The sequence below is a fragment of the Protopterus annectens genome, chromosome 16.part0, assembly GCF_019279795.1.
Source record: "Protopterus annectens isolate FY-2018-M chromosome 16.part0, PAN1.0, whole genome shotgun sequence".
Classification (NCBI taxonomy): Eukaryota; Metazoa; Chordata; order Ceratodontiformes; family Protopteridae; genus Protopterus; species Protopterus annectens.
In genome coordinates this window covers 588,740,616-588,760,970 of record NC_056750.1, presented here as the reverse complement: position 1 = coordinate 588,760,970, position 20,355 = coordinate 588,740,616, and the positions used below count along the sequence as shown (strand labels likewise).

The window sequence follows — 20,355 nt, the reverse complement described above, 5'->3', positions numbered from 1 at the left end:
CCATTTACCACACCTCTTTTCTGATTCTCTATCCCTAGCTGTAATGGTATGGCACATAGTGCCACCTTAGTGCCCACCCTGTCCAGACTTGCTACTCCCTAACCATCATCATCTTCTTCTCTAAACTGGCCTCTTAATACTCATAATAATACCATCTCTTCAAGTCACTGTCTCATCGAAATTTAAGAATATCCTCAGCATTTCTTGCTCTATATCTGATGCTAGCATTTATCTATTCTGATACCCAAGCTACAGTCCTCACCTGCCTCTTTTGATGTTTCTGTTGCAATCATCTTTCTTGATGCTTTATATTTCTACTTAAAAAGCTAAAGGTGGAAAGGCTATTTTCAGCTTTCATTTTTGTACATGCTGAAGTTATTTCCACTTCATTCATATCACTCAGAAGTTCTGTCTTCTTATGAAACTTTATAATTTCTTGCAACATTTCTACTGACACAGACAAACTTTCTTTAATCTCCAGTTTCTAATTTCATTTACCCCTCTGTCTCCCTCCACACTTTATTTATCATCACTTCATATCCATCTCTACTGTTTGGGGGTTCATCCTTACATATCTGTGTGTAAAGTAATCCTATTCCCTTCCATCTTTTCATTCTTTAACTTTTCTCTGTTCTCTTTTTGTCACTTTCCCAGTTGTTTTTTGGCTCTTTTGTGCGTCTTGTCAGCCCCCATCTCTGGGTAGATTATCCATCATGTTACTTCACTTTTCTGTGTTTCTTAATTTTTTTTCTTTGATCCATTTGTTCCTCCCCACTCTTGGCATTATGCAGTGTCAGGAGACCAAGGCAAGAGTCCAGGACAGTGGCTGTCATTCTGCAGGAGGTTAGGAGTTTTCCTATTCTTAACAACCATTACAGTGCTGGTCAGGAGGTACAGTGCAGTTACAGTATCCGGCTATGATGAGGTGTTCCCAAGTGTACATTCCACACACATGCTAAACATGACTGGAGTGTAGCAGATACTCTGGTCAGGCTTACTGTCCTGTGCCCCTTTACATTACACCACAGTACTAGTCTTTCCCTAGGTTACACTACTATAGCAAACCTTAGACAGACACCTCCCCTATAAGAACTGATGTGACATTAGCCACTCACTACCAACTCTCAGCTTTTGCAGTACCCAGGCTGATAATTAAACTTGGTTCAGCTGAGGTGCGGGCTTCATTGTTCTGAACAGTGGAACTGTCCATGTTACTCTTTTCTTCCCAGTACACATCTGGTAATACATTTCTTGAGTCAGTTTACTTCTTATAATTTTATTTGCATTTTAAATGATGAAGGCCACACTTTGACTGTGACCTTCACCGGGACATGCAGTTTAGAAAATGGATGTATGGATACATGGAAAATAATACTGTGTCCTGGTCAGATGGCTGATTAATCAGAAAGTGAATTCCACAAAGTCAAAAGATGCAAGTCCAAAATCTGGAACATACAGTTAATTCGAACTACTAAATTAGATGTTGCACATCCTTGAGAGCAAAAAATATGCCCCGTGTCTCTGAGGATGATTAGCTAGTGGGTATGTTCTTGGGGGAGGTGACTTGCTCTTTGCAGGAATATTATTTTGTATGCTTTATGCTTATTTTACTTTGGTCAAAGTTTAGACTTTTAAGATTTCCTAACTGGCTTTATGACAGTTGACATTTTGTTTGTTAACTTGCTGAAAGAGAGGCTTTGTTTGAATATAACCAATCTGTGGTGTTATTTAATACTTTAAAACCAACAGTCTCAGTGGATGAAGCGGTAAATCAAACACCAATAAAAATATACCACCACACTGGCCGAACAAGGAATTCCTGGTGGTTTCCTTTATTGTTCAGCCAGTGTGATGATATATTTTTTATTGTTATTTAATACTTTGCTACGTACAAGTTTATTGATTATTACAGTTTGGTTTATTAATGTGAAGTACATCTTGTTATTGTAATGTGGTAGATGAAGAATATTTAAATTTGTTCTTATTTTAAGCTATATAAAATGATTACCATCTTAACTTGTTCCAAGTTTAAGTTATGTTATATTACAATGTGAGGGATGACAGAGTAACAACTTTATACACTCTCTACTCATTTTCTTGTCTTGCACGACCTGACCATGGCTGAAAAAAGGCAGCACTAGAACTGCCACTCAGCCACTTAAATAAGTTAACTTCTTGTTTTTCTGTCCTTGTCCTTCGAGATTCACACAGAAATGAGGTGTTTAACAGAAGGCCTGCAAAACTCAGATGTTACTTAGTTCAAGAGTTTCCTGGTGAATTTCTTTACAGTAATTCATACTGGATAAATAGCAGCCTTTCAGATCAAGCACTATTATTAATATTTATTTTTTTCTAGAGTGACTTTAGAGTAATCTGTAAATTTATCTTTAGACTGATAAACAGGAAGCTTAAGCTTACCATTCATAATTTACTTTTTGTTTTTCAGAACCATGTATAAAACCGTATACCGTACAGCATACAAAATGGTTCCTCAACCAGTATATGTTTGCTGTCCTGGGTGGAGAAGGCCTCATGCAAATGCAGACAGTTGCACTCAAGGTATTACATTATTTCCTAAAAAAATAAGCCATATGTTAACTTGTCTCAACATTTTAACTTTTGAATAATTATAAAGTTCAAAAGCCATCAGTTTGAAAAAAAAGGCCTCTGTTTATTATTGAATACTTGAAACATTGTTATATATTTATAAATAAATATAATTTTATGGCTTTCACCCTTGCTGTAATCTTGTTCTGCTTAGTCTTGAGTTTCAGAGAATTAATGGGTGTGAATCGTTATTCATACTCTTCTAATAACAGTCTGTTATCAGAACATCAGTTCCACATTAGTGAATGCACATTACCATTCACTAATGTGGATTTGAACATTTTCCAGATTGTCATTAAGAAAACTTGAAAACAGCCTTTTGACCTCCCCAGCTTTGCATAAGTGTCAATCTAAATTTTGATAGTAAATCTATGTAAATATATATAATATATGTAAAAAATAGGACTTCAATGGACTAAAAGAAAGGCACACTGATGCTGAACAGATATTAAGCTTTCATTCTTGTTGAGATGAAAGAACTTCCTCAGAATACAATAGAATGCAATAATCACTAGTTCAAATAAGTACAACTCTAGAACGTAAATACAGTAGCCAATAAACATAAAACAGTGTTTTTCAAAAAAAAAAAAAAAAAAACAATAAGGAAACTGCAATTATAATAAAAAGGTAGATCAAATGACATAACATTAATGGGTACAGTGAATAAGATGCTGAAGGGGGCATGTCATTAGTTATACCAGCGTAGAGCACATTTAATGTTTACACTCTCCTTCAGTCCTGTTGATGCTTCTGCATTCAATAACAACTGCCATTTAAGTTCTCTTAGTTCAAGAAAAGAGTCAGTATCTCCAAAAAATGAATCAATCTGTTCTAATACAAAGAATTTGAATTTGTACTTGAACTGTATACAGGTGATACTGTGTTTTGCAAATGAGCTTCTTAACAAGAACGAAAGCTTAATATCCGTTCAGTGTGCCATTCTTTTAGTCCATTGAAGTTCTATTATTTTATAATTCTAAGTCTTCACAGTTTGCAGTTTTATTAAATTATATTATATATAAAATCTGTTCTCACCTTTTCCTCATTCATCCCAGAGACACTTGATGATTTATCTGAGACATATCCCACATCATCCTAATGCAGTCAGTTGTAGACTCAAACCATTGTTTTTTTTCTGAAAGTACTTTTTCTTATCTCCATTTTGATATGGGGTAGTTGCATCTCTAGGCTACGCTGTCCTCATTTTATTCCTTCTAGTGCTGAAGTACGTTTGGTGATTATACATGTTTAGGCAATGTCCTTGCTGATCTTTTTTATTTTCATTTTTATTTAGTTTTGAATGTATTCATTTGTTAAGTAGATACATGAGTGGTTATCACACAAGGGCAAGAGTGAAAGCAATATATACAGATACTTTGGAGTACTCACTCAACCAGTATGTTTTGGGTAGTGGGAGAAAGTCAAAGCACTTGGGGAGAACCCCATGTAAATACATAGAGAACTTGTGGACTCCAGACAGACAGTTATAGACAGCAAGAAGCAGAAATCTTAACAACCAACTTTCATTCTGCCCCCTTTCTTCTACTCTGTACATGTTGATTGAATCCAAACAGCTACCCTCACCCAGATTTTAATTTTCTTACTGACTCCCCATCATCCTACCAAACGGATGTCTTCCAGTAGATATGGCCACTGGAATTGAACATAGCATTCCAAATAAAATTTCTCCACCTGACAGTGGTAGGCTGCCTCTAATTGGTTAACTGAGCATTTTGTTGGTTCTAGTAACAGGTCTTTCAGATTGAAAGGTGTGTTTTAGTTTAGGGATTATAATGCTTCCAAGTTCTTCTCCACAGCTGTAAAGTCATTACCCCCAAGAGGCATGCTCCCAGCTGCTTCCTTTTGCCTCAGAACATCACTTTTTGCTTGTTAGCATTAAGCCGTCTTTGCCATGTCTCTCTGATTAGACTGACCACTCACTTATGTCTACCCAAAGATTCTTTTTATTGCATTGTATACCACAGACCACGTTGTATAATCTTAAGGCACTCCCCAGTCAGAAACACTGAAGTTGCTCCAGTTCAAAGACGTTTCATTATGTGATTTGCAGATAGTACCATTCATGTAGCTGTTTGCTGACCAACTATCAGAATAGCACTGCTTCACACCACCTCCTGCAAATACTGCATTTACCTTTTCCAAGATAACTGGTACAGTCTGGAGATCATGGATATAGGTTCCACTGCATGCTCAAATTACTCACAGCCATGTTGGTTACACCTGTGTGTCTAAATAGTGTTGTGTGTATCTGTGTGTGTGTGTGTCTCTCTCTCCTCCTCTGTCTCTGTTAAGAAAACCTTCATCAACTTTTACGTTTTAAAATTCATCCTCATACAATCTACCAAAGCAAAATCATGATGGCAGTTATGGAACTACCCAGTTTACAGCCTCATTGATATGCATACTTGTACAGTTTCCTATGTTCATAAATAGATACAAGGCAGTCAGTATGCAGACCATATATAGCCTGTGTACAACACTCCAGATTAGTGGTGCTCTCCTGCTACTGGGAAGGACTCGTAAGCCAAGCTATGCTCAGGGAGAATTTATGAATACCCACCTAACTGGGCACATTGGTATTAAATGTAGCAAGGGTAGAGCATGCAATGGAGTAAGAATCTGCCATGCCAATCAGCCCTATTCATTTGTTAGTGCATGTTAAGGTGTTCTGTATGAGCATTTCAGGACTCATTCAGTTTACAAAAACATATAAGGTAAAGAATATCTTTTTATGGTGTGAAATGGTTAATAAAGATTGATATGGAGAGACTATAGAAGAAAGAAAATAGGGAAAGAGCTGCTAATCATTTCACTAAATAACTAGATGCCTGTGATTTTTATGGTTAGAAATCTTTGTGGTCTCTCAGACTGGTTGATGTTTTGATTGGTACATACCAAAGGGGACATTTTACTCAATGACTAGGTAGATAAGAGATAAAGAAGTAAACACAGGGACTTCTTAGCTGTGGAAGTGATGCCTTTGGTTATTAATTAGATGAGACAGAACAATTTTCTAACAACAGTGGAGACATGATGGCCAAATGGTAGGGCATACTCTACAAGGGCACCCAGATCTTTGATGACAGTGTTTTTTTTAGGATTACACTATTTATCTGGTATGATGACTTGCTTGTTTTACCAAAATGGATTATACTACACTTTTTGTATTCAGTGAGAGTCTGCTGGCCTTAAAACAGTTATTTGCTTAAGCCAGCCCTACCTAGACTATTTGCAAGTCAGTGGATATGTGAATAACAAGCCTTATATTATCATCAAATTTTAACTAGAAACCTGGGATATTGGTTTGTAGATCTGAAAAGTAGATGTTGATGAGTAGGGGACTCATAGCTGAGTCCTGGAAGACACCAGTGGAAACATTTTTCTTTCCAGAAGTGGCATCTACAAGCCTAACAACATCGGCTCTGTCCATTAACCAATTTGCTATATGTCTAATTATATACAAGTATATAAAGGTATATGTTCAGGTTCTTGTGTTTGTTGATGATATTTATATGGCACAGTGTATCAAATGACTTAGTCTACTGCTTCAGTTACTTTTCAAAGAAAAGTACATAGCTAATGATTTTTTTGCTCGATCTAGGAACATGATATAACCGTTGTTGAAATGTATTTGGTCAGAGATGGCATGTTATATGGCTTTACAAATTAAGGCTGCTAAGTTTATAGCTGCCAGGGTCTGTGGTCGGTTCCTCTTCCTGTATCAGTATAACAGTTACTAACCAAGCTTTTGGGACAAAGCAGATGGGAAAACTCATGTTAAACAAGTTTAAAAGAATTTCTGATAAACCATACTTGGATCCAGTAATAAAGTTGTCTAGCACATTATCAGGCCCCTATGGGTAAGTTATTCTTTAAGCTAAGGCTGCAAAGATGTGTTCCATAATGAACTTGGGGGTGACTAAGGTCTGAGGATTATATTTGTAGTTATTGTGGTGGCTGGAGTGAAGTTGGCACTAAGTCTGCTAGCCAGGATACCATCAATCTCATTGGGCTCTAAATGGGTAATGCTACTTTGAATAAATTCTGAATATTATTGGGCATTCTTTCTTAGCTTTCTAATATCATTAAAGAAAGATTTATGATCGTTTTTAGTGTCTGTAGTTTGGTTATTAAGAATGCATATTCAGTTTTGCTTTTTCTTATTTCACTTTTCAGTTTTTTGGTGACTTGCCTGTGCACCCTTTTAAGGTGGGTGAAATGCACCCTTCAGTATGCATTCAGAACTTTCTTATTTATATTGTAGAGATTATTTATGCAAATGCTCAATAAAGGTTCTGAATTTTGTTTCAGTTCAGAAGGCAGATTTCTTTTTTCAAAGCTGTTTCCATCTACATTTACCAACACTATTTTAAGCTTCTGTTAGCCAGTTTTGATTTAAGTTTTAGTAAAGTAGCCTTTAAAAAGTGAAGAAGATATGTAGGTTTTAAGTAGTCTTGCATGGGGCATAGATGCAACTGAATATTAAAGCAACCTCTTTGTGTCACTTTTCTAAATATCAGATTTAAGCCTAACTCGGTTTTGATTTAATCCAGAATGACAGAAATTGCAACTAGAATAGTGTTGTAGAGCATCATTCTTCATCTGACTTGAAGTTCTATTTAATAAAGTGGTGTGTTACATTGGGCTAAAAAACAGCAAGCCAGAGCTTGAGACTTGGTTTTGAAACCCATCTGTTCTTTGTGCATAATGTAAAAAGTTGCTTGTGCTTCTACATCATCCAAGAAAGTGGCACAGTTTTGTTTCACTGGTCCTCTCATGGCTATCAAAAATAAGATTAATTTACAAGTGAACTACAAAATATTATTTTTTGGCTTGTATGATATGACAAAGCTTAGTCTGATGTATAGAACAAGTATTTGACTGTATGCTGGGTTTATAAGGAGCACTGCACTCAAGACATGAAAACATGGGCTGAGGAGTGTACAGCTGAAGAGCAGGTACCAGTGCATTTTATTTGTCTTCTGAGAGGAGGTATTTGTCAGCATACAGATAGCCCCTTGTAGCAAAGTGGTGTATAAGTGACAGTGAGGAGTGAATGAATACTGGAAGCAGGTTTAAGAAGCATTCACTCTGAAACCATCTACCCCAATGTCACTGATTGGCATATCTGATGAGAAAATAGAAAATACTTGTTCCACTGGTCAGATGAACATGCACTCTAACACTTTAAATCCTGTGACACTAACCCCTCTGTACCTCCTGAGCCAGTCTGATGACACAGAGGGTGTTCTTATATTTGTGTTGTAAATGACAATGGTGCAACAAGTAGTGTGGATGTCAAAGGGCAAACTGGGAGGAAAGTTTAAGTAGCTTTGGACAACTGGCCTTTTTGAATTTTGGGGATTGGCTTTACTGTTGCCCAGTAGGCCATAGCAGAGGTCCAAAGGTTTACTCCAGGATGGTAACTATGACTAGTCACACAGCTCAGTCTGCTCAATGGGACATGCATTTGGAGTCCTATACATTCTTCCCATGCTAACATTAATGTAGACTATGTACCTAGGGTGGAAAATTAATTATGATCTCGACCAAAATCCCATTTCTGAATTTTGACAAAATCAGAGGGTTTTCCAGCCAGCCTTAATACTATAAATGAAACAAGTAAATGGACCCACAGTGCTTGGGTTCATTGGAGAGAGAGAGAGAGAAAAAATCTCCTTTGGATATCATTCTTCTGGTCTATTCTGATTAAGGCTAAACATCCCCACTTCCACTATTCCTCACATGGGTCATCCTTTGTGGAGGAAAACAAAGGTACATTTTTATGAACATTGTAGGGGACACAAAAACATCTCAGCCTGCATAGGCAGAATGCAGTGAGAAACCGCAAGTCTTAAAAACACAGGGGATTTGGTAACTTTGAAATTATCACCTGTGATAAAACTTAAATATGAAAAGACTGTAATTTGCATTCACCTAATTCTTCTTCATGTTTCCTTCAATCCTGCACAAGGTCCCTTTATCTGAATTGGTAGGTCATACATTACACTGTGATACCTGTCCTTCTGATTTCTTGACAAACATTGCTGCTGTCCTGACCCTGTCCTGACCCATAGCAGCTTTAAGATGGGAAAACAAAATAGACTAGTACTCTGTTGATAAAAACACACACACAGACTCAAACACAGATGGTCATTGTTTTGATATCAGCAGAGTCTGTTGCATATTCAGATTTGTATACCATAGGTCTGTTCACTTGAGATGGGAATGCTCAAGGAATTCTGAAGGAAAAAATATAGATTTTATTCACTTTCTAATGCTAGAAATAAGATGTTTACTGACATGTTCTGGTTTTTATCTCAAAATCATAAAAGTAAAACCTTATAATTCCCTTAATTCTGGAGAAAGGGTTTGGAACTCAAGATGACTTACACAAGACCCACAAACCAGAAATGTAAGGCTAGTCTAGTTTTGGAAAATGACCACAGATGCAGTCTGACACTTGACATAAAAATGCATTTCTATGCAAGCATTGGATAAACTGCGCTGTTCTTAAATATGACACATAGCACATTTCCTAACCCTAACCTTAACTCCAGCCCTGCATATCACCCTAAATATAACCCTATTCCTAACCCTAACACTACGCAGACAGGTAATTTTTGAATTGTTTTTCTGGGTTAATTTCATTCACAGGTGTATGCTTTTAGATATTGCTTTGGTGTTATTTATCAGGTTACTGCAAGCCACTCATATGTAAAGATTGTTTACTATTTTACTGAAGACCAGAAAATTACTGACCAGAATCCGAAGACAATTATACTGAATACTAAAATATTAGGACCCACAAGGCATAAAGACACTGAATACCAAGCTTCCCTATTGCTGTGGACCCAGGAACAAGCACTACTATGGGTCCTGCAGGGAGACATGCCTGGGAGTTTGATATTGTAGATCCCAACATGTTAGTCTTTCACTGTAAACATCTTGAGATCTTGGTAGACAATATTATGATTTTCAGAAAAGTGATAGTAAGCCATATTTATGTAGCTAGATAAATAAATACAAATCACCCAAATGGTGACATCCATAACGTCAACAGAAAAAAAGAAAAGGTTTGTAAATAACTTCAGAGTATGCAACTCTAAGACCTTATTTTTTGCAATGGGCAAGCCCCCCTGCATCCTCCCTCTAATTATACACTGTAACTCTGAGATTGCACAATACAGAGGAAAGGCAATATTCCCCAATCTTGATAATGTTGAGACCTCATACAACTGTTGATCAACTGTTCTATCAACCAAATTGTTGACAAAACAGCTAACCAGAGACATTTGACCATATTACTGCCTCCCATATGTATATTTATTTATTTATATGGCAAATAAATATTTTTAGCTGGGAACAAAAATGTTGCTTGTTACCAGCAATGTGCTAGTTTTGTGTTATCTTGTTCTCCCTGAAGTTGGTCAACGTGGGTCTGTAATCTACTCGACTGAACAAATTAAAATAAGTAAACATTTGTTCAAATGTTTCATGTTGTGTCATTCTTTTTGGAGCTGTTATAAACATATGGCTACTACCTTATATTAATGTGTGCCCTATCTCTGTCAGAGCACACCATTTCTTTGGTGAGAAATGCAGACTTGGCATTCCATTAGCCCCTGCACACTGTCATGCACCTTGTACATATGTCCTTAGTAGTGGTGGGTAACAGACTCAGCTTTTTAGGTGGAACAAATGTTATCGAATACAAAGTACAGGCACACATGAGAGGATTCTAACAGAAGGATTATCATGTACAAGCACAAGGAAATAGAGGGACCAGGCTGCAAGAGATCTGTGGGATTTTTTTGCTGTCATTTTTGTTTTAAAACTTGTTAAGAATACTGAAGAAGTTACTTAGTGCTGTTTTATTTAACTTCACAGCAATTTGCATTATACCCTGTCAGAATGGAGGGGAGTGTTCTCAGCCAGATACATGTGCCTGTTTGCCAGGATGGAGCGGAAATTACTGTGAGAAAGGTTTGTCAAGTGTTTCTTTTCTAGTTTGGCACACATTTTTCTTCTTTGCATGGTACTATTTTGCCTAGGTCTTGTCAGCAGACTTCTCTTGCCTGCACAGAATCCAGTGGAAGTTGGGAGATTCTAGGGTTAACATGGTTATACAGAAAAAGGTGGAAATGCCTTGTTAGGGACTATCCTTGATTGAAAAATGTTTACATTCTGTCTTTGTACCAGTGGCTAACTGTTTGAAAAATCCATCCATCCTCAACCCCTTTTCCCATTTTTTACACATAGGTTTGGGTTGTCACTTCAGCAGTGACAATCATCTCGTGCCAAGGTTTACAACGCCAGGTGGCTGGTCCTACCACTGTAGTTCACTTGTGCCACTCACATACACACTCTCACCTATAGCCAGTTTAGCGTGCCCAATCTACCTACTGTATGTCTTTGGAATGTGGGAGGAAACCGGAGCACCTGGATGAAACTCACGTGACCACAGGGAGGACATGCAGACCTGCACAGAAGGCACCCCAGCCGAGAGTTGAACCGGAGAACCTGTTGCTGTTAGGCAACAATGCTAACAGCTGCACCACCGCGGGTTTGAAAAATGTGACCCGGCAGAGGGTATGTTCTTATACAGGTGACTGTTAGAAAAGAAACAAATGGATGTATTTTACAACACATCATTTTATATGAATTTAGGCAGAATAGAAAAAGAAAAAATAAATAAAAAGGAAGTTTAACTATGTTCATTATCTCACAGAAGTGTATCCTTATTGGCTTTATAGCGTAAATGTCTCAACTATAAAGAATCTATTTGTTTACTTGTAAATTACTTTGCAATAATACCAGCATTATAAAAAATATTGACATACTATTTTGCCCATCCATATAGAAAAAGCCATTTTTGTTTTGCTAACTTATAACGGATTTAACATGTACTGTAATATAATTATTTTGGTATCAATCATTAAATAGAATTTGATTTGCACTGCTGTTTAACTTGCAACTTGATGAGTTAGTGGCTCCTCAAGTAGCACACTGGTCTTTGATACCAGGACATCAGAAGGTTGTGAGTTCTATTTCCACACCAGGAGCTTGGATTACTTTTTTCCAGTACTAAAAATCTAATGCGGGGGGGGGGGGGGGGTGCTACACTCACAAGGTGTTGGTGGTGTTCAGATTAGAATTTAAACTGAGGTCCTATCTGCCTGAGTCAGTGATAGTTCAGCTGGGTATAAAAGATCTCATGGCACTTATCAAATAAAAAAGGAGGGTAAATTTTCCAGTGTCCTAGCAAAAAATTCCCATAGTTTGTAATAATGGATAGAGAGAAGTAAATGTATCTTTGTTCTATCTGCCTCTGAGTTACTCATACACAAACAAAAGGGCAAAAAAAAAAATACCCTGGAAATTGTAAGGCTAGGTTTCTTAAGATTATCACAGATCAGTAATCTAGTAAGTACCTACGAACCTATAAAATCATCTCGCATCTCCTCTAAAATAGGCTATATGCCTAGTAGGACTAACATGATCAAAAATGTAAGATGTTGGTCTTTTGGCTTTTTCCCAGTAAGGGGTCGCCACAGCGGAACTCCGGTACACTAATGATTGGCAGTAGATTTTTTACGAAATGCCAGCTCGACACGCAACCTTCAACGAAGGCACGCCCATTTACGCATGCATGTCTTTCGAACGCTACCCAACCACGGGGAGGACATGCAGACTCCACACAGAAGGCACTCCCAAGCCACGCCGAGAATCGAACGGGAGAACCTCTTACCATGAGGTAACAATGCTACCGCCGTACCACTGCGGCGTTATAATCAAAAAAGTAAGTAAATAAAAAATGATATTTTGAAGAATGGTTCTTGTGGCTTTGTTTATTGTTATTTGCCAGGAGGGTCTTTCTACCATCAGGTTAATAAAAAATGCATCTCAGTTTAAATGGCAAACAGTGTAAAGAACAGACAAGTTTTGATGCAAACAACCATCTTATATCAGACTGCCCTCCAAGAATTCAATAAAGAAATTCAAACGACTCTGCTACACTATTTATTTAATTTATAATGTTTTCATCAGCAGGCTTGTGCCATGCGTTTGTGGGTATAAAATTAAAACTGTGAACTATAACATGTGAGGCTTGGGTGACTGGCCAAACCAGGTAAGTAACATCTAAGAGAATCATGAGAAGGCATCGTTGACAAGATCAATTAACTGTGACCGAAGTGCAGGTAGTTTTCTGAATTCTTTTCTTTCAGAAAATAGTAAGGAAATAACAAAGACGACAAGCAGTGTTTCTGAGCCTTTCCAGCCACAAACATGATAAGATATACAGCTGAAAGAAATTAACTTTGTAACCTTTTGTTCAATTTGTTTCAGATGTTGATGAATGTTATGGTCAGCAACATGGATGTGCACATCACTGCGTCAACACTGCAGGCAGTTATCGGTGCGAATGCCAGAATGGTTACAAGCTCTCTGAGAATGGAAAATCTTGTAAAATTGTGGAGGAACCCTTGCAAAACAAAACAAAGTCCAGCACAGGTAACAGGATCACTCCATAAGGACAACAAGTCCGTTATCAAAGCCAAAGAAAGCAAGCTGTGGTAAATTGTAACTAGAGTAGAGCATCAGTGTAGCACAGATAGTTTTAAAGCTAGATGTTATTATAGTCCTGGATTTGATTTCCTTGTTTTCCACTTTCATAATATGTAAGCTTCATCAAGTCACTTAACCATCACTTACTTTTCATCAAGTCACTGTTCATGGATGACCTGTAAAAAGAGTACTTTGTATCTAAAATGTCTTATCTGTTGCACACATATGTTAACATACAGTGCCTAGCTTCCTTAATTTGGATGGTATAAGGACCTAAAAGTATGTGATATTGCTCTCTTTTTTTTAAGTTGTTTCTTATTCACAAAATATACAAATATTCCAGACTTTTATCCTGCATTGGTCTCTGCTTACCCAGACAATATCAGATGAAACACAGATCTGCCATTTTATTCAATGTTTAAAGCTTTGGTATCTCAAATGGCACAAGAATAACTGTTCTGCCAGGTACAAGAATTGAGAAAAGAAAAATGAAAAAAAAAACTCTCTCTGTTTACTGCAGTTATTACATAGCATGGCTAACTTACAATCCATTCACAAAGAAATCACCATAGATTTGTCCTCCATCTAGATATGTGTCTGTTCAGAGTACCAAACATTTTAAATAATAACCTCAAAGAAGAATTGCTACCTCCACTGTCTGTTGCTTCAAAAGTGTCATATATTTAATTCAGTTTCTATGTCTGATTTATAGAAAATGAACTGTATATTAATATAATCAATGTTTGCCCAAGCAGTAGAAGTGTTTTGGATAGAGCATGATTACAAGTCAGAAACCTAAATGTCTGCATGTACAAAATTACTAAGCCCTTTGGGTATGATTGCCATATCTGGAGCAGATACCATAGTCATTAATCCAAACTTTATTCCACACAACAGTGACAATGGATACAGAAGTTCAATAACCCCCTCCAATTCAGAATATAGTACAGCCTGATACTAAGTGGTGGTTTCTGTTGATATGCAGTTGAGTGTCAGAAGAAATTATTTCTTTTTGGTCTGTGAACAGTCCAGTGTAGTAATACCCACCTATTAGTGACTGATGTCCCCAGTCTTTAACCCAGTCTCCAAACTAACATGAAGACAGTGGTGTCTATTGGTCTGATATTATGTGTGCCAGTCTTAGGCTTGACTGTCTATATCTATCCATCCATAACCCCTTATTCCTAGTTTTGCACATGGGGTTGAGGTGTCACTACAATAGTGACAATCATCTAGAGCCAAGGTTCACACCACTGTGTGGCTAGTCCTGTGTCAGTTGTTTTTCCATACCACACATATATGTCCATAGACACCTACAGCCAATTTAGTGAGTCCACTCTACCTATTTCATGTCTTTAGAATGTGGGAGGAAAACAGAGCACCTGAAGAAAACCCCATGTGTAAACACAGGGAGGATATGCAGACTCCAGCCAGAATGCACCCCAGCCAAGAACTGAACCAGAGAACATCTTGCTATGCTACTGTGCTGCCTATATATTAACAATTTATTTATTGATTGATTGACATTTGTATACTGGGCAAATCAGGCTGAATAATTTTATCCCTTTTCACCAGAGGCCCAGGGAAAAAGCTCAACAAATAAAAAAACAGAAATTACATATACACAGGTGAAAACTGACATTATATTAAAATATAGTGTAAATACATAGATTAATACACATGTGACGTGCAGAATAATACACATACCATGATTAAAACAAGATAAATGTAATATCATGTAACATTGAAACATGCTGACACTCTGCAAGTGCTTACGTTTATTACTAAATCATAATGCAAATGTTAGAGTAAACATTAAACAGTGGATGATGAGGGAGAGTGAAAAATAAGTATTTGTTAGAGGTAATAACTCAGTGGTGCACAACGTCCGGCCCTTGACGAAACACCATCCGGCCCCCAGAAAGTAACCAAAATTTTTTTAAAAAAAGTGAAAAAATGGTATGCCTTACTCCAGTCATGCAAACTTTCCAGCACGTTCTTACTTACCTAACTGACTGCAATTGCACACACCTCTAATTTTAGCTGTGGAAGTAACTATTCTTTGCTGTTTATAACTTGCAGACTGTAAACAGTAGCAACTTTCTGCAAGAGTTTGTAATAAGTCATAGCTGCAAGCCAGAATAAAGTTAAATGCAAAGTTGATGTAGAAAACAGGCAATTTCATGACTGCTGTCTTAAGTAAAAATGCCAGTCACCTGTACCCATCGTTAACTCGTAATGACTTACTATGTTTTGAGGTGGCCCACAGATGGATTAAGAATTCGTGTAGTGGCCCTCCCCACAAAAAGGTTGTGCACCACTGTAATAACTGGAGTAGATATGGGATACAAGAGAAACAGAGTAAAATCAAGATTAAAAATAAGGGAAATGAGAGTAAGAGAAATAAAAACAAGAAAAAGGATAGACAGGATGTATACAGATATTAGAGGAGAAGGAGCTGAAATGTTAGCAGGTGCAAAGCCAGGAGTCGGAGAGGAATTTCTTTAGTTGCACCTTAAATAAAAGAATGTTATATCTTGCCCTGATAAATGAGCTTATGTTTTATAGCAGGTTATTTTGCTACCTGATGTTTCTACTGTAGGTATATAATGCTGCTATCAGGTTTCTAGCAGAGTGCCACTCCACCTTAGGAGGCACTGCTCTGTCACCTTAATCCCTCTGTTCTGATACTAAAAGCTACTGAAAAGACTAGCTGCTTTAATATGCTGCTGCAGCAGCATGCAGTTACCGATAGTTCATTCCATAGCTGAAAACTCCGACAATCACAGTATTTGACCATTTACCAGGGAAATGACGTGATGATTTTGCTACACACACACACACACACAAAGGCGCTGTGTACTGGCAGAAATGATCATAGGAAGGGCATGTACAAAGCTAGTGGCTCATCTCATAGCTCGAGAAAAATTAAAAAAAAAATCAGAAAGCACTCAGCAGAAGTTGTTTGAATTCAGGTTTTGGTCAAGAGAGATCCTACTGTGCACAAACAAATGCATTCATGCAGTGGTAGAGTGGTGAATACCAAGGAAACACTGAAGCCTGAAGTATTTTTATCTAATTACACTAGTAAGCCCAGGAGAAGAATAACTTTGGCAGTTCCAACAGTATCCTGCTGGGGTGGTACTGGTGGATTTCAACATTTTTCCTTTCTCCCTTCCTTCATAAAAAAGGGGAGGCTTCAACTACTTTTAAAAACTAGAGCAGCCTGCAAGGAGATACCTTGCTAAAATGTCTGGCTCTCTATGCAGATTAGCCATGTAGTACTGGATAAACAGATGCCTTTTTAGGCACTTCATGCCAAATGAACTTACCTATATGGGGATGTTTTTGAATATTAATAAACCAAACCAAAACATGCAAAATATAGAGGTAAAGATTCTTGTTCATGTTGAACTTACTTTCATATAAGTTAATTCACATAAAACATAATCATGTACAGACTTGCTCCTGTTAAGCTAAAGATGAAAGCAATAACAACTTCAAAAGCTTTAAACAAAACCAGCAAACAGCATTCTATTCAAGTTATTTACAAATAATGAAATATATACTGATAGATATAATTTCTTATGTCTCTAGCAAAATCTCACTGTATTTTTTCCAAAACCATATTTTCCCAGTCTCCTCTGCTTATTGTTACACACGCCTTAAAAAAATTAAAAGTTAAACTTAAGCTCATAACCACCCTGCTCATTATACTTATACAAGTTTGTTTGTGTCTTTCGGCTTTTCCCGGTTAGGGGTCGACACAGCGGAACTCCGGTCCGCTAACGATTGGCAGCGGATTTTTACGTACCGGGTTACTAGCCCTGACGCACAGCCTTCAACGAAGGCACGCCCCATTCACGTATGCCTCCACACAGGAGACGCTGTAGCTGAGAATTGAACGGGACAACGTCTTGCTATGAGGCAACAACGCTACCGCAGCACCACCACCAAGTAATTATCATATTTATGATTCTTGAGATCATAGACATTCATGTTGCTAGCCTTGAAATATCCATATAGTTTTCCTGCTATAGAAACCATCACAGGAACATTCTACAAAATCATGTTGCTTTTTGTCTATATTGTTTCCACAGTAATGGTTGACAAATCTCATCTGTCAGGCAGGATGTTTTTAGGTGTTACCTCCTTTAATACGTTAATATATGTAATAAGCATTGCATATAAATTAATTCTTATATGTGAATATACCACACAAAGAATGGCTATGCCCAATACACTTTTGTTTAAGGTTGCTCATACTTTTAAACTTAAACAGTGGCTGCTCCCTTACAGTTATTTTAACTTTTGTCGTCGTTTTGAAGTAAATGCCAATACTTATAAATTTCCTAAAAGCCTTAAGTTGTTTCTACCTGCATTACTTTATCAGTTTGCCTTCTATGGTTACAGTGGTGTTAAAACTGGCATCTGAAGCCCAGAGAATGTACTTCATTCTCCCATTTAGGAGGTGCTATATTATAACTTCTTTCCCTGCATATGGTATGGAAGAAAGGCCTCACAATCTGCTTACCTTCTTTATTCATCTATTAAAGTCTGTGGATGGAGGTAACTGTTAATGGTGATCGTGGTGGTGCAGCGGTAGCGTTGTCGCCTCACAGTTAGACGTTGCACGTTCGATTTTCAGTTAGAGAGTCTTCTGTGTGTTGACATGCGTGAATGGGCGTTCCTTCGTTGAAGGTTGTGCGTTAGGCCCGGCAAGCCAGTATGTAAAAATCTACTGCCAATCATTAGCGGACCGGAGTTCCGCTGTGGCGACCCCTAACCGGGAAAAGCCAAAAGACAGTTAGTTACTACAGGAGTCAGATGTTACCCAGCAGAGCTAGATGAATGAATCAGTTATGAGTTATCGGTGTGTTATACAGCTGAATGCTACTCAAGTCTGACCTTGATATTGTGTATACCTACAATGTACAGACAAAACATATACAGGCAGACAGAAACACATACAAACCTTTCTCTGCGTGTGTGTGTGTGTATACACACACACAGACACCCTGATATACTGAAAGGTTTTCTAAATGCTACCACTAGAAAAATGTTCATAACGAAAGCATTTTTATTTGCTAGAGAATGTTAATATATTTATTCTGGATGTCATATCAACAGTATACAACAGTGTCTGTTTTTTTCTCAAGATCTATAATTCTCAGATAGGGGATAGCATGTTTCATATTTTTATACCCTGCAGAGGTGCATACGCATAGGGAATTGGCAGCACACTGAAACAGAAATTTCAGCCATATCTTAATGATAGAAGTATTACAGTTTCAGTTATGATACAGGATTTATTACAGACAAGTCACCTAGGTCTGATTATTTTTCTGTTGTGCTTTTTAAATTTATGACAGACCATGGTTTTGCTGATCTGATGATTCATGATTTACTCCTATCTGGTTAAATCAAATTTTCACTTTGAATGTAGGGCATGACTGAGCTATTAAAAGGGAACCATTTGGCAAAGCAACAAACTTCTCAATGTATTTATTTTTTGCATCTCCCCATCAACCATGCAACTGACATTAAACCCCAACTTTTTTTTTAACCCAGAGCCTCTCTGTCATCCCTAAGTACTCTAAGTCATTACTGGGTAATTCTAGATGGAATAGTTCTCCAGGTGGTCCACTTAAGATCTGGACAAGGAGCAAAGACTCACATAAAGAGTCATGGACAGGATGCCAGGAGTGGTGACTTTTCTATTACGGATCCTGACAACCTAAAGCAGAAATCAGGTGCCACGGCATTGCTAGTGAAGGTGCATGCTCCCATGTGTCATATGCAGCATATCCTGTCATTTCCCCTCTTGCACACTTTGCAGCCTGCAGAGTCCCTGGTCTCTACCAGAGGTAATGCATGCTGCATAACCCCACCATCCTTCCTGGAAGCTGGGAGAGATGGTCATCAGCTGCTTCATCCTATTTCTCCATCTAATCCTTCCAGCAAACTAGGTCAATTTGCAAACCTGGGTCACCACTGAAATAAATGGACACCTTACCTGTGTGCCAGTGGGATAGCTAGAAATGTTGCCATGTATGTTTCTTCACATTAGTAAGTAAAGTGTTATTTCAAAACTGTCCACTATTTTGCATCATTCTTATAACAACTGGATAAGCTGCTGAGCTGACAGCAACAAATATGCAAGTAGTATTAACAGCTGCATGACTCAGAAACCATAAAGTTTAATGGCCTGACATTTTGCTTTATAATTAATAGGGTTTCTTTATATTCAGCCAGACCTTTCAAGGCATAGCTGAGGTTCTCTGGATATTTTAAAGGTGCATTTGTGTACTCTTAATTCCTGAACTAAATAATGAAGGTTAACACAGATATGTGTGTGTTTCATATAATTTCTGTGTCTGTGTTTGTGTGTATATATATGGGTTCACTTCTAAATCCTGAAAGCCTAAAATCCTGAGACCAAAATCTTGAAAGTTCAAAATACTGAAAACACACAGGATACCAACACTTACTATATTCCAGCACAAGTACATACAGAAACAAATAAAAGACAAACTATATTACTCTTCTCCAAGTATAAGAAGGGGTGTAAGCGCCCCCTGCTACTTAAATATATCAACTCTGAGATTGCGCATAGTGTAGTGAAGTGGGTTGATATGTTTAATTAGCAGGGGGTGCGGGGGCTTGCCTCCCTGCTTATAGTTAAGGGGTAATATGTTTCTGTATGTACCTTTGCTGGAATATAGTAAGTGTTGGTATCCTGTGTGTTTTCAGTATTATGAGATTCAGTATTTTGAGTTTTCAGTATTTTGAACTTTCAGGATTTGGGGCTTTCAGAATTTAGAAGTGAACCTATATATATATATATATATATATATATATATATATATATATATATATATATATATATATATATATATATATACATATATATACTTGTGTGTGTGTGTGTGTGTGTGTGTGCACGCACACATCAAACAGTCTCTAGCCAGTAGAATCCATGCTGTCGCAAGCAGGATTTTCTGTTGTTTGGTAAAAGTTATCTCAGAAAAAAATCACAGCTGATTGATGATTAAAACTGATTTTTCCCAATGTGCTTGTTTTTGCATGTAATATTTTGTACAGGAGTGGGGACTGAATGGCTGGATATATTATGTACTTAATCATCTCAGATAATGC

General features: G+C 37.5%; 1 protein-coding gene across 7 annotated transcripts in view; it reads left to right on the top strand.

Annotated features, from left to right (window-relative positions):
- Positions 1-20,355, top strand: part of EGFL7 (EGF like domain multiple 7) — a 126,930-nt gene that overhangs the window by 64,693 nt on the left and 41,882 nt on the right. For 6 of the 7 annotated variants that reach the window (XM_044058510.1, XM_044058509.1, XM_044058513.1 and 3 more), the window contains 3 exons: positions 2,447-2,559; positions 10,519-10,614; positions 12,979-13,143. In XM_044058510.1, coding sequence (XP_043914445.1) covers positions 2,447-2,559; positions 10,519-10,614; positions 12,979-13,143 — 374 coding nt within the window. The remainder of the gene's footprint in view (positions 1-2,446; positions 2,560-10,518; positions 10,615-12,978; positions 13,144-20,355) is intronic. The other variant, XM_044058517.1, reaches the window with a different exon arrangement.